General features: G+C 32.6%; 1 protein-coding gene across 1 annotated transcript; it reads right to left on the bottom strand.

Moving 5' to 3' along the window:
- Positions 1–1,435: 1,435 nt before the first annotated feature.
- Positions 1,436–24,414, bottom strand: dy (transmembrane protein dusky). The gene is made up of 4 exons (XM_013318352.1): positions 24,242–24,414; positions 9,858–9,914; positions 4,022–4,238; positions 1,436–3,781 (listed from the first exon to the last, which is right to left on the bottom strand). The coding sequence occupies exons 2-4, from the start codon at positions 9,906–9,908 to the stop codon at positions 2,349–2,351; spliced, it is 1,701 nt and encodes a 566-aa protein (XP_013173806.1). The 5' UTR covers positions 9,909–9,914; positions 24,242–24,414; the 3' UTR covers positions 1,436–2,348.

The following is a 24,414-nucleotide window of genomic DNA, read 5'->3' on the forward strand; positions in this document are numbered from 1 at the left end:
TAACTTTGGGTAGGCTCCGCGCCCTTCAGTGGGGTATAGTGAGCTGATGATGATGAAATTGTTTTACTTGTAAGATAATGTAATTTTCTGTACCTAAGCCTTTATTTTGCATATGTTTTTGTATTCCGGCCCTTTATATACGTAGTTAGTATCAATTATAATAATTTAGATACAATTTTAATTAAAACACCAATGAATTATCATTTAATAATTTCAAACACAACTTCTAATGTATTTAAGTTTGCATTTACGTTGCATTTATAATTTATAGTGTTTCCTAATTTTGCTCAACATCAATTTGTATTTTGAACATAATTAGTTGCTAATATTAGTTTAATTAGAATTTAAGTTTTTCTTATAACGAAGAAATTCGGAATTGATAGGTAAATCGATGTTTTCGCCATTTTACGATTATAATTTACTTATTTTTTGATAAATTCTTTAATTTTAAATACAATTAATTAAAAGTTCATATTGCTCCGGTTAAAGTTTTAAATATTTTAAAAGACGTTAACGTCTTATTTTACTGTTTTAATTTTAATATCAAATAGTATTTTAATTTGTAAAAACTACTTTCGTTTTTTTTCGTATGTTTAAACATCGTTTTACCAGCGAATAATTATTCTTCAACCAAAATAATTATATTATGTAGTTCGTCCAAAAAGCTTGCATTTACAACTATTACGTTTTAAGTAAGGAAATGATTTTGTGAGAATATAATATTTTTAGTGCAATTTTATTTTATCAGATTTTATTTTTATAATACTCTGAATAATATTAAATTTGAATTAAGTATTTCGATGCGGTTGCGGTTTCTCTTTGATGTAATCTTCATTTCTTTTACTTTGAAGGGTTCATTTATTTATTATGAACAAACATAACGTATGTTCTTCGTATGATTGTGCGACTTGTTATTTGTTTAATGGAATAATAAAATTATGTTGAAAGTGTTTTATGAATTATTTGTTTCCCATTTTTTTTCTTTTTTTAGATTTTTCATTAAATAAATAAGGAATTTTAACTTAATCAAATTATTTACGATGTTCACGACAATATTTTTATTTTTTTTTAATTAATTTACAATTAGTTTTTTTTGGAAAGGAATTATACCATATTACTATGACGTATTCATTTATATATCATATTTTTAATATAATGCCATTAAACATTTCATATCCAAAATAAAAAAAAATATATCCAAAATATTATACTTTTTATTAAAAATAGAACACCACCGGTTGCGGAATCCCATGACTCAAACAACCAGTGGTCAAGGCTGCAGAGACAGGAACCTACCATATTATTATTTTTACTAGTTACTGTACAACTGTTCTGTCCACTTTTAAAATATGTGTGCTACCATAAAATTTTAAATTTATTTTCATTTATCATCTTACGGCAAATAATTTTAGTACAACTATAAATAAAATAACTCTTAAATTAAAATAATCCTTTTAATACGAATTAAATATTACAGATTTGTCAAAGTCACAATATTTATAAAATAACAAAAACATTTCGCACACAAACAATATTATTTTATCCAACAAATTAAGAATTCTTTTGTTCCCAGCACTAATGAATTAAGCTAATATTTTAAAATGTTTTAATAAGAAAATCTTAAGGAGGAGGTACTCAGGTGTGAAACAAGATAAAATTAAAGTAGTAATATGACTACAATAACTAAACTAAAATAAATAATATTAATACTAATGACAAGTTAACTAATTCTAGCGGTTCTCCTAAATGCTGATATACCACGTATTAGATTTTCCGTTGCCCCTATTTCAAATGCACTTCGAAAAGGGGTAACGGAAGATTGTACTTAAATTATAAACTATTGCTTGATAAATACATATTTTTCTAAATTTGTACATATGTAGATAATTTCATTAGATTTTAGACTATAGTATAATTTATTATTCAAAATATTGAATATGATAATAAACCAGTTACAACATTAATTGAAAATAATATGATATTTTTTAAAATGCTCAATTTCGCAAAACTTAAGGATATCGAAAAACAAGAGGTAGTGTAATATGAAACGTCACATTATGAAAGTCATCTACATCTAACTCACGCAGTTATTTAAGTCTTGTATTAAATAAGACATAGAAAACTACATATTACAAATAACAAAGTCCCGAAGTTTGCATTCACAGGAGCACTCCGAGGCTAGACAAAGTGCATTCGCTCAGAAGCGATTGTCATTTCGTTCGTTATGGAATCGCTTTGGAGCGAATGTATTTAGTATAACCCCTCTGATATTTAATGCAAATTAGGTATGTTCATCATACTTCAGTCTCTTTACACTAATATGTACAAATTTATTTAAAGCGATAACGTTACGAATAGAACCGACTCTTTGAGATTACGTGCGGTCCTGTAGGTGGGTGTGGTCGAGCTAACGTCGTGATCGCTGCTGTTTTCTTCTTTAGATTCGTTATAGGTCTTAATTTAAAGAATAAAATTGCAGACACTGCACATGAACAAATCAGAGTAGCAAGTAGAGTTCCAAGTGTTGCTGCAAAACCAGGAGTCGTCATACAAACTAAACCGGGCGTTGGAACAATTTTAGGTGCTGCGTTTTCTTCAGTCGAATCCATATTCAAGTCACCCGCAGACACAACACGTATGACTCTGTTTACACCAACTTCCTTTTCAGGAGATGTAGCACGACGTTGCCTTCTAACTCTACGTTCATCTCTTCTTATCTCAGCACCAACAGGATATGAGTCGATTTGTGGAGGACCGTATTCCACGTGTTGGGCTATTAAATTGTGACCTCCATCAGAACATTGCTCTGGGCATCGATATCTGCAAATCTGAATAGTACATTGGAAGTGGACTTCCATTGAATCAGGGAATTTGAATGCTTGGAAATGAGCGTAAGAAAGTACGGAGGCACTAGCTCCGAAGTTCTTTATTTTTGTGAATCTTGACATAAGTTTTGGACGTGTGACACAGCCTCGTCTATCCACTAATTGAATAGGCGCACGTTGACCATCGTGAGCTACACAATCACGTACTAACATGTCGAATTTAGCGTCATCATCTTTAATAGCAAGAACCATCGTCATCGTTTGTCCGATTTTCACTAGTCCTGATACCTCCGAAGCCCAAGGTCCTTTTCCAACTTGAATTTGCATCCAGCAACCGACATTATCACCAGCAAAGTCTGCTCGCACTACGTCAAGCATGTCAACAGGGAACGGCCTGAATGTAACAGCTTTCTCATACTGATCGTGCCAAGTACAACGCAGTTTTCTTGCCTGATCCCAAACTTCTTGGACTTGCGGATCGTACTGAATAACAATAACATTTTCGAAGTAAGTACCGGCCGCAGCAACATCTCCTCTGTACCTGGGGTCTCCGCTCCCAGCGGTTCCACAAGCGTGAGCGCCGATTTCGAAAGAAGCAGAAGCCCGTCCCAAATTAGGTGGCAGATGTACGCATTGGTGGTTCGAGTAATGTCCCTTTGAGAAAACGATGCCAAAGAAAGGTTTATCGAAACTGAGAAACACTCGCATGGCATTCTTTTCACATTTTACATCGAGTGAGACTATTTTCGGCATATCAGGTGCAGGAGCTGGCCAAACATCGCCAGCTCCACTGAATACTTTGTCACTGGCGGCAGTCTGTGAGTCAGCAGGTGGCGTTTGTTGCGGAGGCGGGCCACGGAACCCGGACCCTATATCGTTTTTCAGATGATTGACTGGCGGTCCCAGAGCAAAGGGCTTGGAGTGAATTTGGTGGTGATTTGGAATTCTCGGCATCCCTGAAATGAAAACAATAAATTGATTTTCAATTTAAGTTTACGTTATGGTAACTAACACATGAAACACATAATATTCTCAGCATTTGTGATCAAGCAATATCTACATCTGCCTGCTTCTCCAGAAATGCATTTAGTTCCATCTCCAAAAGCCTAATTCGGTCAAAACATTTTTTAATCCCTAAAGGTCTTAATAGATATTATTTTATGGGTTCTTATAATATACACAGTTTTGAGTACTACCTAATGCATGATGCGGCTGCAGATGCGGTGGGTTCTGTCTCCTGTTGTGCTGTGGCGGCACGGGCGGCGGCGGACCGTTGTACGCGTGGCTCGGTGTGTCTCGCTCCCCAGACTCCATCGCCAGTTGGTCTGTAGATGGCTCCACAGCATTGTTGGTGTCCGGATTGCTACCTCCTCCGCTGTTGTCGTTCGATGTCTGGTCGGTTAGGATTGCACTCTAAAAATTAAAGGAGAGGTTTTTGATTAAAAATGCATTGGAAAGATATGTGTTACGGTTCGGTGGAAAATTGAATATGATGCTAATATTTGTATATCTCTTGTTGCATTTGACATCTATCATCGATGGATGCAAGAATTAACTTATAAAACTAAGTACATCAATTATGACAATTTAGTTATTAAGTGTATTGTCAACGATATGTTTTATTTTATGAATATGTTCACATATTATTTAATTCGACACACTGACCGCCTTTGACCTGATGCTTCAGGTAAACCGATACATGTCAAAAACTATGTGTCAACTTTATCTGGGTCGTTTATAAAAATTAGATGGACGCCACACTGAATCTGTTTAGCTTGAAACTCGAATGGGACGACGTGAAAGTTGCTGATGATTCTGGTTTTTATTTGATTTAGATGATGACCGATTTGAGCGCTCTTGTTTTGTTAAAATTTCGTGTCTGACTGGTTTAATTTATGACAGTTAAGAAAATTAAAACGGTCTTCTTACTTGTGTTAAAGAATTTGCACAAATTTTATTGCTACAAGCTACAAATATTAGCCAAAGGATTTATAAATATTTGTTACAACGTGATCCCAGACGTGAAGCGAATCTGGGTAAAATTTGGAACAAAGACAAATACAACTCTAGAATAATGCGTAGGCTTTTTAATTTGAGACAGACAAAGTCGCAGGCAATAGCTAGTAACAACTTGAAAGGAAACCTAATAATCCAACATCAGATCAATATTGTTACTCATAGAAAATTTACTATTCACAAACATCTATAAAATGATCATAAACGAATCGTTAACAATTTTATAAAGCTTGTCCGTTTGGCCTCAAGGTAAGAAATTAGAAAGTATTGGCCTCGACTCGAGATGTGAAGACTTTTTTTTTCAATTAAGATTTATGAGTGGGCTTGAAGTACATCGACATCGACAATTATTTTAGATTAAAATCTATGCGTATCGTTCGATAGCCGCATATTACACGTTACTAGAGAAACGTAATAACTAAAGATGACGCGCGTTTATTAAAAGGGGCAACGAATTGGTGAGCGAGCGAGTAACTTTAGCGCAGGGAACTTTAATTACAACACTATTCTGTAGAGAATTTATTTAGGGATCTCTAGTCATATAGAAAAAAACAGCTTTTGCTCTGACTAGGTCTTCGTTATGCCAATCAGTCCAATGTTAATTGTTTTCCCGATACGCCGAAACAAATTCAATCAATGGGAAACACCCAACATATATAACATTTTACAATGTTAAGGAATACAAAATACCATCTCTATTTAATAGTTTGTTCGAAATATTTCAACAGCAAACATTTAAATAGCAGTAAATATACATTCAGAGATAAAAGAGAAACATTAAACAAAGATTTATATTATTAATATAATAAATATACATATTTAAATTATTCTCATTATATTAAAACATTGGAATTCATGAACAAATAAAACGAAAATAGAAATCAGCACTACGTCGATTTCGCTTAAGTTGAATTTACATAAATTTTGTATGTGTTGTTGGTTTGTCCCGTTACCAAAATTTCTAAAACAAAGATAATCCTCATACGGAAATGGCGATATAAGTATTACGAAAAAAGTAATGAGATTTAATGTGGACGGGTACAAAAGTAAAAGAAGACCAAAGAAAGTATGGATGGATTGTGTGGAAGAGAATATGTGTAAGAAGGGATTAGATTCAGATACGACGGCTGATAGAGATTTATAGAGGCATACTGTACTGACATACATACATACATACTGTGCTGACCCTCCGTAAGGATAAAGGTTTATGATGATTGCATTACGAAAAAATATGTTTTTGTGTTCCAAAAATTACTATTATTAGTAGTACATGAATTTTAAGTACTTTTGCGAATTTCGTTGATTGCAGAATTGTCTATATTTAATGTTTGGTTTTGTTATTTTATATGTAAGTACTTAATTACCTTGTAAGCTTAAATTGGTATTTACACGCGGATGACTTCAGAACACATGTAAAAACCAACCAAGGAATTTGATGCGTGTTACAACTTTCACTTTTAGCATTCTAGTAATATATTTTTTATTTTACCGGTGTCTTAGCAAAAACTATTATTTATTACTATTTTTAATAACGTCATTACATAATTTAGATGGCAATTATATATTTTACTTATCAACATACACAATTAATATGATTGTTCTTACCTACCGGATCGAAACGGATGTGGTTTACTCTGTCTTGATTTGTCACAGCCTATATTTATCAGTACACTTATTTAAGATATAAAAAAAACCTTAAAGACAAATTATTCAAGACAAAAATCTTAAGTACACGTTTTACATTTTCATTTAAACATATAATACGAAATTAATGTTTTTAAATAAATATCTCATCTCAAAATAAGAGAAAATTATTTTCAAAACCATTAAATATTTCCAAGCATACCTAATATCTTCTTAAAAGAAATTGTAACTTTTTTCACAAGCGCATATATTCGTTAAGTATGCGGTGAATTACAGACGTAAGTTGAACATTCGATTGTAAGTGACGCTACTGTGTTTACTACACTGTGACAGTGAAATGAGGCGCGCTAAAGGCGGGGAGTGGTCTCAAGTGCAGTGTGTCAGCGCGCGGTCGTTGATCTCAGCGAACTAATTTTACTTTCATTAAATCGGCGCGGATGTATCATATCAACATATCACTGCAAACCTTCTTGTTTGATTAAAAAAAAGGATTTTCTTGTAAAGTAACTTCTGAGAAACTTATATGTAAAAAGATCTGCTTATTTCTAACAGATATTAAATTCAGAATATTATTATTAATCAATTACAGAGATGCATTTTGATGCCCAATTAATACATTTAAATATTAATTATAAAGAATTTATAAGAAAAAGTTTTAAAAAAATATGAGAACTTTTAAAGAAACAACTTACTTTTTTCTTCTCATTGTGTCAAGAGTTTTATAATTCATAGCTTCCTCAGTAGAGTTAGAAGTAAGATTAATTGCGTCTGTTGATCTATTAAGTCAAAGAGCTGTTTAATCGTTGAAAATTTTGTTAATTTCTATCTACATTTTATTGAATTTCTAAAGGTGACGTCAATAAAAGTTGCAATGTGTGACAGGATTTGAGGCAGGGATGTGTGTCGCGGCGGTCAATGTACAGAGCTCGGGAAAGCGGCTTTTACTCTCCACGCACGTCTATTGTTATAAATTGCCATTATAAGAAACAATTTATGCCGCCTTGTTCTTGACCCACGTGTGGTGTGAATTATTTATTAAACATTTGTGTCGCTAAAGATTATAAATATTTTAATTTTTATTAGTTTGTCTTGTATCGTTATTCTTCCTGTATGAATGAAATATATGTCGTATTCACATTCTCTTTAAAAAAAGGGTCTTGACAGACGGACGGACAACAAAGTGATCCTATAAGGGTTCCGTTTTTTTCCTATGAGGTACGGAACCCTAAAAAGTAGAGATTACAATATGTTTTAATTCTCTGATTGTTACCAGAAATTACAACTAGAATTGGACCTCTATATCCAGGTTTGATCGATTCAAATTCGATATATACATTTGTTCACTTCTTACAGTGAAAGAGAACATCGTAATGCAATTTGCACATATCGGCAAAGAATTACAAACACATTTGTCAAGTCAACCAAACTTTACAGGGTAAAGGTTGTTGTTGCTAGTTAGTCACCCTTAACATGGGTATGACCGAGCACCTTAGAGGGGACAAAATATACGAGATAACGATAACGTCGTTTATATCTTATTTACAAGATTAAAATCCATGTGGCCAAGTAATTTCATAAAACGCATCTAGCACAACTTGAACTGAATGAAAATGGGACACTCATTTTCTTAACGAAAAAGGCGTTGAAGTTTTAAACTGGAGTTGTTTACAATGTATTGAGTTACATTGAAGCCCGAACGGGTTGAGTAGCCTTCTTACTTTCCACAGTAAAGGCTAAACGGGTAAATAGCGTACATGACGGAACTGGCCTGCTCACTACTTGCCACTCGCTACTGGGTCGACGTCACCATGTTTGGACTATCGTCGCCGTATAAGATTCTGTCTCTTTCTGTTTCCTACGGATACGCCCTGATCTATTTGTTGTGATGTGTATCAACTTTAGTACCATAAACATATATACGATACTCAAAGATGTGGCTAAGGCCTAAGGCTTAGACATCACCAACTTGTCTAGGCTTGAGTCTCGTTCGAGACATTTTTTAGCTGTCGACAGCAAATTGTGATTACTAACTAATATCTGAATAATAGAGTAGACATTAAGTTACAAACTCATAGCAAATGTAAATATATAAACCACTAGTGGTCGCCTGCGATTCCGTCCGCGCGGTATTAGAAAAAATAGTAGCTTATGTGTTTTTCTAGACGCCTTTCTATATGTATGCCAAATATCATCGAGATCCGTTAAGCTGTTCTGGAGATACTTTCAAATTATTCATCCATCAAAAAATCGCATTTATACTTAATAAGATAAGTATTAACAAATGTTCAACTAAGGTAAAAAATAACATATTAAAAGTTAACAAGACTTCAATGAATCATGATTGCATTAATTCAATGAAACATGACAAAAGTTAACGAGACTTCAAGAATTCAACACATCTTTACAAATTCATCAAGTAAATTTGTCGAATTAAGAATATAAGTAAATATTAAAAAAAGACCCACGACCCCAATCTTAAGTCAATAAAAAGTGCTAACAAACAAATGAAAGTGAAACTAACTTAAAGGAAATTAAGCATACGATAGTAATACATGTGAATCCACAATGACGAAACTTAGAAGATATCATTTGGAACATCAAATAAAAGATAAATTAAGCACGCATATGAAAGTGTTTGTATATTACACATGCTATTCATGTAACCCAATTATTGAGTATTGTAACAATGTACTTACAGATTAACTAACGATGACGAAAATTCTTGCGTAATAAGTATCGAAATATTAAAAACAAATGATTGTTTTATCAAAAGAAACAAATGACTATCAAATTAAGTTTCAAAGTCAACATCCAAGACAAAGGATATGTTTTGTTTAGGACATAATATGTCTCCAATAAATTTGTAAATAAGTAATACTCTGCTCAGCATTTTTAAGTTATAATAGACAATAGTCTATACAAAATCAAATAGAGTTTACAAGTTTGTAGTGTTAGCAAGAAAATCCGACACTGTACTGGCGCAACACTAGCCTTACTAAAATGTCGACGTTTATGTCCCCTCACTAATCACTCGCCAAAGGATTGTAATGAATAATGTCTATAAGTAGGTATACGTTTAGTGAAAATACAAGCAAAATAAGCAACTTCTAGTCGGCGCTAGTGATGCGCTATAAACGGTAAACAGTACGACGATTAAAAGTCATTAACTTTCATGTTTTGAGTACTATTCACTTTGAAAGTACAACGTCTATATTGTTTGATATTTACCGATACAATATAAATAAACATCATTGCCTATCTAACATCAACTTTACACAAAAAAACAAGAGAAAAACAATTGTGAAATATTAAAAATTATACGTAATTAAGATAGATTAAAAACAATATTTGTCAATAAATCAGGTAGCTTACCGTTTGTATTAATAGAAGAAAAGCTACGGCGTAAGCTCGTCTCTGCCGCATCGTGAACTGTGAACAAAAAAAAAATATTAAAATCTTCATTCAAATTATAATGTAAATGAATTTAAGACAACTTTATTATGTAATATTTTTAATACTACAAATAAATTAAAGATTTGCATGTTAGCGTCAGTGGCTCAGTGGTCAAGCAGTTGACTTGCAATCTGCAGGTCCTGGGTTTGAATCCCGCCATGTACGTTTGTACATTTATCCGACGTTCTCACGGTGAAGGAAAACATCGTGATGCAACCTGCACATATCCGAGAAGAAATTCAAAGATATGTGTGAAGTCAACCAACCCGCACTTGGACAGCGTAGTTGACTATGGCCTAATCACTCTTAACTTAGGGTAGGCTCCAAGCCCCTCGGTGGGGACGTTTAGCGAGCTGATGATGTTGATTATTAAAACCAAAATCTCTGTATGAAACATATTGTCATCCCTCTCATTATCTTTAAAATAACAGAGATAACAATAATATTTCAACGGGTATTTTGGTCTTAGAATCCAATATTAAAACGCATATAATCTTTAATTTTAATTAACAGAACACATGACCTAATTAATCGAACTCACAGACAATTTTCTTAGATGTGTAGACAATACTCGTAATTAAATAACTGTACAATTATTGCATTCCCATAATGAACCTACTTTATATCTCATAAAGTGTGTCCCAGTTCAATTGTTATGGGAAATTCTCCCGTATTCGTGACGAATGTATTGTGACTGCTGTACCCACGAAACAAATATCTTGGTAATAGTTGATTTGTACCGGTAAATATATGATTGAGGTGATTAAATTAAACTATTAACAGTGAGTTTCCAAGTCCAAAATCCCCATTTAATCTATGGATATCATCATCTATGTCATTATCTTGGACATGTTTGAGATATGAAGATGTTTTAAAGAGGGATATTTGTCTCAGAAACTTAAAATAATAGAGGTAATTTTAAATTCTATTTAAGGTTTTGAAATATCTTGGTAGCTCATATCAGTGTACGAGTTATTGTGCAGAATACACTTTTAGGTGTAATAAAGCGTAGAGATATGCAGAGAAGAGCATTGCACAATGCACAGATGACCTTGAGCTGCTAATAAGATTGAGACGGCCCATTTTTCTACAAATTAAAATCGTTAAAACTTTAGTGAAACATTATTATTAGCTAGTTAAAGATGCGCTTTAAGCATAATGAGTACGAGGCCCTCGCCGAAAAGATCAAACATCGGGGTTCATTTTCTGTAATTCCTCAAAGTAACGTAATTTTATGCGTTCCATTTTGTACTTTGAAGTTGATCTAATTACGTCCTTTTAACGCAAGTCAACTTTGAATTTTTAGTTATGTTAATAGTCAATGGCACTTCTATGTCAAGGCGAAGATAAATTATATATTTTAATTGCTTTTCTGACAGACGATTAGTCTAGTTATGTTACAGTTTGGTAATAACTGTGAGCAGATTGAGTGACGGTGCTTTCTTTTGAATGGTCATGGATATGAAAGTTCTCAAAACACTCTACACATTTCAAAATAAATATTAAAACAAAACTTTTGCGTAAGAGACCACTGTTTAATGACTAACCACCGAACACATTACTCGTTTTTTTTATTATTTCAAAATACTTTAATTTTATTGATTTAAGCTACACTTATCTTATTCGACAATAGAAATATATAATAAAATTTACTATCTTACTAATATTATAAATGCAAGTGTTTAGATGAATGGATGGATAGCTGTTTGATAGAAGGTATCTCGAGAACGGTTCATCGGATCTCGATAAAATTTGGCATGGATGTAGAATACAGTCTGGAAGAATACACAGGCTACTGATTGAGTTTTTTTTTTTAATAGTGTGCGGACGGAGTCGCAGGCAACAGCTAGTTTGTTTATACAATAAACATGTTTCGTTAGCTCATTACATAGTTAATTTTGTGTATAAGAAATAAGTAAATACAAGTGAATAATGATGCACTTTCAGTTAGAAATTTCAGGTCGTAAGGTCGCCTTCTTACCATGTTTAGAGACATACCACGGAACATTTGCTAAGAGCTCACGATTTTACTATCGACACGATGGATACTGTCTTAGTTTAAAGTTATATTTACATGCTAGCTGTTCTCCGCGACTCCGTCCGTGCGGAATTAACAAGAGCTTTATTAGTAGATATGTTCTACATCTATGACAAATTTCAGCGACATCCATGCAATCCAAACAGCATATATTAGTAATATTTGGTCTAGAAATACTACTTCTAAATATAATTTCAATAATATTCTAAATTACAGTAATTGTAAACTTGTTTGTTTCCGCATGTAATTTTGACAAATTTAATTACAAACGGATATATTAAGAAAAATAATTTCCGTGACATTTTAAACTAACGCTTACAAACCCGTGACACTTTAAATTATGGTAAGTTTAAGGTTGCATTTCTCTCGAAATTCTACTCGTTAATTTTGTTTTTTATTAAAACTGTACAGTAAAAATAAATCAAGTTCTGTCGGCACAATCAGACGCTTAAATGTATACGTAGCGAAATTAAAATCCAGTCAGACACGTGCGCGACGTGAAAATTGAACGTGCAAAAACAAAAGTCACGCTCCGTGTCACGGCGAATGTCACGGGGAGTGTCACGCTGCGTGCGACGCGGATTTTGTCTGGATTGGCCGCAACCTGCATTAATTGGATGGAGTTGAAAAGTCGAAAGTAAAGGCGCGACCACACTCGAATCTTTAATCACCAAACATTTTGGGCGTTCCCTCTGAACGGGTTGAGCCAAGTGGGCCGTGGGAGCAATGGGAGAAAGTATTGCGTTGCCGGAACTCTTGCCAGCCACTTTGATGTTTTTGTCAATACATTTAATATATAAAGTATTTGGCCAACACCATGTGTGCCATAGTTTTTGCAAATTGTGGTTGGTATTACTTAGAAATGTAACTTTATGTTCAAATATGGAATGAGATGGGTCATAGCGATGACCAATGTCCAAAATATTCGTTGACAGTATATCAAAAATTAAATTAAAAAAAACTATGCAGTAAGTTCGGAAAGATGTAGCGTCCTTGAAGATGTTACAACTAAGTTAATTTTGATTATTACAGAAGCCCGTAGAGAGTATTCGTTTACTTTCTCTTGCTTGTCCGCTCTTGACCCCGATTAGTCCCTTAATAAGCTTAATTTGACATCAAACAAAAATGTTCACAAGCCTTGTACTTACAAAATTTGTTAATATTTTTTACATTTATAAAAATCAATTGCTTTTCATTAGTCTTTCCAAAACTCAAGAACGGCTAAATGGATTTATCTTATCTTTGTCTTGAAATGTTCGTGGAGGTGTAGAAAAGGTTTTAAAGGTGAGAAAATTTCAAAAAATTGCCGAGAAAACACCAAAAACAGCCCTATTTTTTTCCCATATGAAGGTTTGTAAATAAAATGTAGAGTCAATTTGAAATTTTTTTTTAATCCGCGTGGACGGAGTCGAAGGGCGACAGCTAGTATTTGATGCATTTATGCATTTTAGAAATGCGTTAACTCTGCAAGAACTTATAGAAAGTTATAAATATTATAATTATATTCACCATTATCTTAATATGTTATTTCTATTCATAATTTTTGCTAAGCGTGGATTGTCGTGAAATACTCTTTATAAATTCAAATTAGTCATTTATATTACAAATTGTTCTGCGAATTTCTCGCATATTCGTTTCTATAGATTATAGTTTTTAAATTAACTTTCGAAAGCTTTCTTTTATGAATATCTAAGACGTTGGTTAATAATTCGATAACATAAATTATTAATTTAATCGACAAAATAAACACCATTATAAATAATAATACATATAAAAATTCATAAATGTATAACAGTATAATACTCTTAAGCTTTATAATATATTTATTATATAGACAGTAAAAGAAATCATTATCTGATTAAATCCTTCAATATGTTAAGTTTATTTCGAGGAATAAACTATCACCTTTCGAAATTAAATTAAAAGCGAAAGTTTTGATTCTAAAGCCCGTCATACACATAATGAAAATTATAGCAAGGCATATGATGATATATTTTCTACACGAATATTGAAGTGACCGCACACGCAGCTATGACATATATTACTATGATGCCATCGAATTATAGCGTAATTTATATTATCGCATATCTTAGTAACATTATAAATGCGAATGTTTAGATGGATGGATGGATGGATGATTGTTTGCTTGAAGGTATCTTCAGAACGGCTTCATGGATCTCGCTGAAATTTGGCATAGATGTAAAACATAGTCTGAAAAAACACATAAGCTACTAATAAGTCTTTTTTTAATTCCGCACGGACGGATTCGCGGGCGACGGCTAGTTAGTATATATAAACGCTAAGTCGACCATCATTGAAATTAATGCAATATATATTATAGCATGGCATATTCATATATATTATAGGCACGTGTGAGACTAGCTTAACTTTGTAAATATATATAAACTTATCATCATTAATCTTAAGCGTGCTTACACATTACTTGCGATAATCTGTACTTATGCAAATGAGTGTTCAATAGTCTAGACTACGGACAGACAATGTCAATGACTAGCCGGTTGTCGGTTACAATTTGCCGGTTGCCGGTTGGCAGTTGCTAGTTGCCGGTTGGTGGTTGTCGGGACATACAATCTGCACGCTATACCGAGTGCGATGCCCCTACACCCGACACGCCGAAAGTAAAAGTACTCACTACAATGAATACGACGCAAGCACTCCACTATGCTAATTTAATTATACATTAATAATATTTTTTATTTATTATTAAAGATAATTTTTTTTTTTATTTTAAATTAATTTAATGCCGTTAAAGAAATTAATAGTTGCATATATCTACAATATCGGAACAACATTGTTCTGATTATGATTTTCAAGTGATCACTGATTAACATCTTATTCAAAAACCAACAATGAAATATAATTTTGCAACCTTCATTAGACGATGTTTCTTTTTGGTCCACTTTTCTATAAAAAAGATTCTCTATTTAAGACGAAAAGTTGAGTCGAAACAATTTACTTTTTCTAAAGTAATTGCGATGAAATCACACTACGATGATAATATGTTTACCACTTACCACTTTGGTGCTATTTTAAATAGAATGAAAGAGAGCTACGAGTACATAAATTTTCACGACTCCTGACCTGATTTAGGGAAGCCGTGAAAGAATATCTAAAAACTTGATATGATGTGTAAAATTAAATCTTTTAATTCCTAAACTAACCTAGTATATTTTTAAAACGCGAGCGGCGCAGAAGTTTAACCCGTGACATTTTTACATAAAAAAACTAGTAATTTTTATTTGATGTAGTAAATAAAATTTAGTAGTTTTTTTCACTAAGTATATAATTTTAAAATCTCAATTAAAGATAGAATTTTTAGACACAAACAAAATTAATATTTTTTAATCTGACGTTGCTACGTGCGTAGATGATAAATAATAAAAAAGCACACTTGAAAGCCATTGATTTATTTACACTTTCACCGGCAGGCGTTTGGAGTGTTCTTGACACATCTCTGTCATGTTTAAATGCCCATTTTAAGCCAACATGTTATTAATTTAAAAAGAAATGGGTATGTTGATTTAAAAAAAATAATAATTTTAAGATTATTTTTGTCTTATCGCTTCGAATGCATTTTAAGGGTCCGTTCAGATAGATCGAGGCGGTAACCAGAGCGGATTTTTGTCGCAAATAAAATGAAACTTTATAAATAAGTTACAAAATTATTTTGGTCATCTTTTTATCAAGATTAAGCGTTAATAGACTTGACAAGTATAAGTAAACCTTATTCCAAACGTGTAAAGTTCAATTTGAGTTGCAATCAAAATCTGCTCTGCTTTCAGCCTTGTATGAACGGAACCTTAGTTGCCTTTATTCGTTTATCAATGATATGTGTTATATTACGTGTTTCGACTAATATGGTGAATATTAAAATAACAGAGGCGAAATAAGAAAGTGCCGAATAATTGAGATTCAATCTATTTTTGGATCGAAATGTACACATAATATGAAGTAAATTCTGGTACGAGTTTGATAAACTAATAAGGGCATAAATATACTTAATTTTTACTTACATTTATACGGAATCTCGTTAATTATCAATTAATAGCATCTTTGCAGTTAGCGTCGTAATTAAAATGAGAGACAATAAAACCGCACCCACGGTGCTGGGAAGGCGCGCTCGCGGAATAGACCAGTAGACCTACATGTACAGACCCGCTGGCACACATCAACATGGGGTCACCTCCGGCGATTAGAAAAACACGTGTCGCCTCATTGCTGAGTAGGGCTGTCACAATGAGCTTGTAGGGATGTCGCAGTGTATCGGAGAGGGTCACCACAATGTGGTGGGGTAAGCTTCTTGTAGTATGTTAGGGTTGGCACTATATGGTGACTAGGTGCTGTTACAATTAAGTAAATCAGTTGAACACATACCAATAAAAGAAAATTGAATACGTATGAAAAAATATAAGATTAGTATTTTATCGAATTGTCTAGTTATTTATTCCATATAGTTTTATTAAAATTAAAGTCGATCAAAATTTTCTACACCAATAACTCCTTAATTCATGCTACGTAAATATTTATAATTATATCCATCCAAAAAAGGATTGAAATATATGCGCATACCTAAGATAACGGATAATAAGTGTAACAGAAAGCTTAGCCATGTAACGTTTAAATAAATGATAAAGCTTTAATGAAATCGGTTTGAGTGTAATTATGCAAATGTACGGGTGTTGTAATGAACAAATTAAATCGGAATTTCAATCGACACTTGTAGTGAATGGCGAGTAAGAGCAGTCAAAAACGAAAGTAGAATCGATCTAAAATCGGCATCGCCGAAACATCGAGTTTTGGTTGGGATTGTGGTCAGTCGGTCGGTGACTTTCACCCGCCGGCTAATTAGCGATCCGAGTATCGATGTTACGTGTGGTATGATTGTCGATATCGATTTTTATTAACGTCCACCAGATGTCGAAACGATTATCGAGTTAACTCTCGCGTTAGATAATGACAAAAAAAACAGACGACGAACAAAAAACACTAGACGAAGAGTTAACAAAAAACATATTCCCATTCAACGCGTTGATGTCGTTAATTGGTCTCTAAATGAGATTTAAATGTAGATTTAGAATAAAATCCTGCTAGAGTTAAACACTCTGAGTGTGGGAGTTAATTACATATTTATTAAAATAAGCGTCAATAGCCTAATGGTTAAGGATACGGATTTTCGATCACGAGGTCGGAGGTTCGAATCCCGCCATTCGACTAATGTCGTAAACGATATCATAGCACAAGCTTACAGCTTAGTTGGAATGGTAAAAGAAATATTAGTAAATTTACAAAAAATCTGCTAATAGTTAAAAAAAGAATTCCTTACGATGTCATGGTTCTTTGGACAGTATTGCATTTTACTATTAATTATAGTACTATTAAGTTTCTCTAACAAAATTAATACGGTAATACATACACCGATGAAAGTCATTTAAATTTTAAAGCCATTAAGGATAACTTTAATTAGACGTATAAAAGCGTTACGCACGACGCGTGAAAAGATTAAAATTGTGAATAAATTTAGATTAACTTATTTTTAGAACTTAATACTATGATTAAAACATCTATCTCCATGCATTCCAATCCGGCAGCATGATAAGTTCCCTTGTCGTAGAACTGGAAAACAGATACGCTGAAGTTGGTAACGCGTATCCCCAGTTGAATAGCTCACAGGTGCGTTCTATCGAAGATGACGAAGCCTCCCCACCGACTGACCTTATCATTTAATTTATGTTGTTTGATATTCAAAATGTACTACTCAAGTATACTACGTAAAGACATATATTTAACTTTCACTGAAATTTTCATTAGTCATACCTAACTGACTTAGCGTCATCTTTATGTCATTAATTTTATAACAAGCTTAAAAATATTCTTAAAAAAAGTTACAATGATTCCTTACATGAATGCATAGAATTCTCGTGTGAAAATTTGAAATTACCACGGGCGGCTATTTAAAAATTTCTCCTCTATTGCGCTTAACAATTCGTAGAAATTTCGACGATAGTATGCATGTATGTAGATAAATACTGTGTGAACGCGTGCCGACTGTCAGACGTGATGGTAACAAAAGATCATTTGTTGCTGTCAATTAGATGGCTACTGCATTGTTAATTCTAACCGTACGTTTCCACTGGCGTTACATGTATAGGCACAGATCTCAGTTTCTTCAGAGAGAAAAGAGAGGCGACATTTGTACAAATATTTCAACGATGGAAGCCTTCGTTTAATAATTACTAAGCCAGTAGATTATTATATACAATTATGACCAACCTGGTCCGTAATCAAAAACTCCAAGGTCAATCCTCGCCTTACAAAAACTTTTTTTTCGATTTTAATGTAAATGTAACCGAGCTTTTTACAGTGAAGAAAAATATCGTAATGCAATCTGCATATATCTACAAAGGAATTCAAAGATTTGTATAAACTCAACTCGTGGTTGACTATAACCTATTCACCTTTAAGCCGCAGTAGGGACGTTATATTGAGCTTTTGATATCGACGGTGATAATTAGCCAGGATTTAAATTATCGCACCTAATATACAAAAAATAATAATTTCAATAGATACTATGCACAGTTTGTTAAAAATATGTTAAAAAAACGCGACCAATGATGTCTTAGTCAAAGCTCTTTCAAATCATTTTTTATCTCGTCAATAGAATGCCATCTTGTGTACCTTTCTAAACACAATTCGCCGCGAGGGACAGCTCTGATCGTATGACTTCATTTCTCCATTGACTACAATATTGTTAGTATAAAATGAATAAAATACAAATAAGTATGATTCTTGTCTTCATTCTTGAAATGTTAAGACTAAAGTGAAAGAATTAATTCTTAAATTATTCAAACTTTCGTGAGACATTATACTAAACTGATATATAAAAACGGCTAAACACTCACGTATATTCGTCCGGTGGTATATACCAGTACCAGTACCACTCATCCTGATGAAGGGCCCCCGATGGGCTCGAAACTTGTCGGTGCCTCCGGACGAATATACGTGAGTGTTTAGCCGTTTTTATATATCAGTTTAGAATTAATTCTTTTTAAACTAGCAATCATTTGTATACTATAATTTAAAAAAAAAATCTTTTTATGTATTGACACGGGATATTATAAATATTCTTATTGGTTTTATAGTTATCTAAAAGATGGGGTTAGAAATACAATTTTTGAATGAAATTGAATCTTACATTTTTTTAATGAAATAGGATTTTTAGGATTAAAATTACTGTACCAAGGTCCAAATTCTAAAGAGTTATGGTTTCATTAAGGGATAATATAAGGCTCATATGACTCGCCTTGAATTTTATAATCAATTTTTTTTAAAGCAATTGTCAAGTTTTATTAAATAGCAGTACCAATAGCTCTCACTAACTGTTAATTTTCACATAAAAAGCTTTACAAGTGATTTCACAGTACTTTCATCTCAGTTCCCATGAGAACAAATGATTCATTATGTTTATCGGCATTCGCTACATCTACAATAAAAATATAAGCCTATATTATACATCAATTTATATATTTCATTTATATAATACTTTCCAAAAAAAAAAGTTTCTAAACGTACTTTTTATCTAAAATCCGTACGGAAATTTAAATAAAACATCTTTCATTATATACTAACAAATTGATAATAGATAAATAATATTTGACTATTAACACCATTACTAAAGTGCCCAACGTTATTTGATCGTAGTTATAAAACTTTCTCCTCAATCCGCTAACGAGGCATCACATTAAGCTTATATAAATAAGTACATAAGCAATATGCTTCTAAAAAGGTCTACAATATACGAATGAGAATTGTTACTTAAAATCCTCTTTTACTGGGTAAACTCTTAAAGTAATTTACATATCATCATCATCATCAGCTCACTGTACGTCCCCACCGAGGGGCTCGGAGCCTACCCTAAGTTAGGGTTAACTAGGCCATAGTCAACCACGTTGGCCAAGTGCGGGTTGGTTGACTTCACACATATCTTTGAATTTCTTCTCAGATATATGCAGGTTCCATCACGATGTTTTCCTTCACCGTAAGAACGTCGGAAAAACGTACATATGTAAACAGGAAATCGAAAAAAACACATTGGTACAATTTACTTATGCTGGCTTTATTTTCCGATTTAAATAAAACAAAATTAAGTTAGAAATATTTGATAAACTATAATAGTAATACATTTTTATGTCATTGAATTTCGTGCAATTAGCATCTAAACTTTTTTAATACAATTTACTGTTAAAATTAATCTACGTCCTTTCTCGGTATCTTCTTCTGTTTATATAAGACGAATACATCAAACAGTCCGATAAAAATAGTCACATTTCTTCTGAAATGTAACTCTTTTCCTCGTCGATTAATTATACTCATTTACATCAATGTTTCGTACACTTCTCTTTTAATTGGATTCATTTCTCTATTTTAATTATTTTACAAATAAAAAATAACGTAAGTTCGAATAAGTTATGCCTTAACCTTAACTAGAGAAAGTACGGAAAGTGTAAGGTAAAAAAGACAAACGGACGCGTGGGTCCTAGTCGATGTCGCCGGAGTTAAGTTTCACCCATTAACGTAACGATTAAACTGTGATTAAACGAATGCCGACATAAGAGCCGCTCGCGTTTCCTGTGATCAGACGATTTGAATGATTGTCCTACTGCCATCTGTCAACTGACGAATGGTGATTTATATATGATACTAGCTGTAGCGAGATTAAAAAGATAGGAACCGATTCTCAGACCTTCTGAATATGCTTATAGAATTATAATACAAAAAAATAGATCTAGCCGTTTGGAAGAAGTATTGTAAGTAACATTGTGACATGAGAAGTTTATATATAAGATTATGTTATAGGGAAGTTTTTTCAAAGTTATACAACACTTTAGGTGCATCATAGGAAAGAGATGTTAATGAGTTAGTGACATTTATAATCTAACAGATCCAGATAACATGACGGATATTTGACAGTATGGAAATTATTATAATTGTGGGTGATAAATGTGGTATTGGGGTGGAGATAGGAGTAAACACTTAGCTTAATACTTAACTATTAGTAACTAAAATAAGTATATAACTACTTATATTTAACAATAATATACTTAAAAGCATCTATTGTTAGACTTTTAATACTTGTAATTTAAAAACTCAATGTAAATTAATGTAACAAGACAGAAATGTTATATTAAAAATATATTAGTATTCCAAACCAATCAAATTATTAACCGCACTATAAATATTACGTTTGTTTATACGTGTGTTTATAATTAACATAACACTAGTCATAATGATACCACTAAGGCTTGGACTCCTTTTACGTATGTAAACAAAACAAACCAAAGGTCGATGCACACGCAAAAGGAGGTTGTGTCGAGAAAGCGCCTCGTACGTCCGTAGTCTACGAACTGTCTTGTGCCAACCCTAGAGCTGGTTTGAACTGGATTGATCCGCTTTATTAGAAACAAAATAAATATGAAAGGGATGACAATATTGTTACAAATGTCACTACAGTGAACTTACGTGAGTACTGTTATAAATACTAAGTTAATATTTATATATAATAATAATATAATGAGGTCAAATTAAATTGACTCAACAGAAGACTGGTAATACTGTAGTACTACGATAAAATACTCGTAAGTATGAACACGGATGTGAAATATTTACGAGTTAATAATATAATTTTATTATGTATTTTATGAGTATTATGCATTTTTATTTATTGGTTTAAAAGACTGACCTAGAGATAAGGTTTTTCATGCGCTTATTTGTTTCTTTTTAACGAGTAATGGTGACGTGCTTTTAGAAATTATAAATAATATATATTAGAAACAATGAAACTTCTTAATTACTTAACAGGACCTAAAACTCATAAAAATTTATATGACAAAGTTTTTTTAATTTCCTTCAATCTTGGAACTTTGATCCTCTTCCGGGTTACTCTGCGATTGTAGTGCAATATTATTATAACATGGTGCTAATCTGATGATGAAGCTGAAAGATGGCTATAGGAACTACGCAATGAAGTAACACCTAATCAAGTTTGGACTCGCTTTAATGTTCTTGACGATTTTTTCTTCTTGAAACATTAATAATTTTAATTACATTATTAAATATTTTTTGTAAGTTTTTTCTCTTTTAATTGTTAAAATGCTACGTAAATTGAAAACTATCTTCATTCAGATATTTATAGTTTTGTTCATCTTTTAACGTTTAAATTAAATTAATTGTTAATTGCGACGCTTTAGTGAATTTGTAGTGCGTTGTGTGCATGCTCCAAAACGTCTAGTAACCATTTTAATTATTGCTGTATTCAATATACTGAAATAACCTATAAAAAAGTACGAGTATGCATTCATAGTAGAAAATTATATTAACCTACCTATTTTTAACTTAAAAATCGTAAGAAACGTAAGTAAAGCAAAGATATTCTAAAGGCGTAATAGTTTGAGGTGTAAATTGCAATTGCAAATTAACTAAAGCGCCAATAGCCTAATGGTTAAGGGTACGGATTTCCGATCACAAGATCGGGGGTTCGGATCCCGCCATTCGACTATTGTCGTAAACCATATCCTAGCCCAAGCTTAGAGCTTAGTTGGAATGGTACAAGAAATATTAGTAAATTTACACAAAATCTGCTAATTTAATATTTTAATTAAAAAAAAAATTAACTTTTAAAGAATATTGAAATAGACTTTTCCTAATTAATTTCTTCGACCTTATTAATCAGGTAGATTGAATTAAAAATTATTCAGGAAAACTAAGTCAAAAGTAACTGTAAAGCGTGAATAAGAGAAACAGCTTTAATATGAATAAATGAAAGTCAACGCTTGGGGACGCCCTAGGCGATTGTATATCGAACAGATCACTGAGGTACTAAAGAGTCATATTAAGAACAAGTATAGTGATATCCAAACTTTATAGCAGCTCGAAACTTCGGTGAATAAATGAAGAAGGAGAACAGACATGTACTTACAGGTAATCGCGAGTTATAATAAATTTTGAATGTTATAATACTTTATGTTAATGTAAATAACCGTATATAGTTTTTAAAGCTCCCATTTTTTTGTGTGTTGTGATGTGTTTCCTATTCCAAATTACCATTTGACATGCATATCTATAATTTTAGTTTAAATATTCTTGACCTATATTATCAAAACATCAAAAAACAGGTCTAGTAGTAACAAGCAATAGTTACTACGAAATAATTTAATTAATCTTGACTAATCGTCGGTTTCAGAGACCAAAATATCTATATAAAACATATTATTGTATTTTTTATGTCATAAGGTGGCAAAGGAGCGAGCTGACTTGAAATTTCCCATAGACTGAAGTTGGCCATAGACATATGCAATTGCATATGCGTTGCCTACCTTTAATCGACGGAGGAGAGGATGCACAGAAAGGAAATATCTTCCCTTTCCATACATTCTCTCATCCGGAATGTCCACTTCCACTTCCCATCGCTTCCTTAAAAGAAAAAGGGTGGGAAGGGAAAGAGGACTAAATTAGGCCTCTAGGACGATTTGTATTAGACAGAATAAAGATAGCAATATGTATTACGAAAATATTGTTCTCAGAAACCTATAGTAAGTCTTGCTATATGATAGAATATAAATCTGTCAGATTGCTTGGGCTAGGTCACAATGGTATAAATATACTCGTACCATTACCTTCGTAACAATCGGTAAAATACTTTAATGGTTAGTTAAAGAACTTTCTACATTTACAGAATAACTGGTATAATATGTTAATAGTGCGAATTAGAATACTCAAAGAGTGTTTACTATGCGACTGTGAACTGACCCAGCGCCCCGACGACTCACTTTGTATGCACTTATCATTTCTAACACACATCTTATTCAAATTATTGTTCTAGTTTTCACGCTGTTTAAACACTTTTACTATTTCAAATGTAATTAAGAGAAATATGGATTTAATTAATCATTTAAGCTTTTAATACTGTAAAAGTAATGTAAGTGATATTTATACGGGATGTAAACTATGTTTATTTGTACATACATAGATATAAAATACACAAGTTCGAATATATTTCTAATTGATAAAAATCTCTAATCGTGGATTTCTGAGACCATAATTTCTGTTTAAAACATATTGTTACCTCTGTTTTTACAATGATTATGATAGGGATGATGAATGGTTTTATGCACCGATTTTGGTCTCAGAAACCAACTATAAGAGTTTATCTGTTAATTAATATTATATGTAATTAATTGTAAATACATACCGTCCAATTTTCCGTATCAATAAGAATCAAAGGTCCAACACAATCACAGTTCTCACTACAAAGGTCCAAGGGTGTCGGATAGGATTGTATATTATCAACTATCGGATAGTAATCGGATACGCACGCACGTGCACGACGCGTTTGTATCGGTGGCGGCGATGCGCGCGCGCCGA

Source organism: Papilio xuthus, unplaced genomic scaffold (assembly GCF_000836235.2).
Source record: "Papilio xuthus unplaced genomic scaffold, Pxut_1.1 DF826923.1, whole genome shotgun sequence".
Lineage (NCBI taxonomy): Eukaryota > Metazoa > Arthropoda > Insecta > Lepidoptera > Papilionidae > Papilio > Papilio xuthus.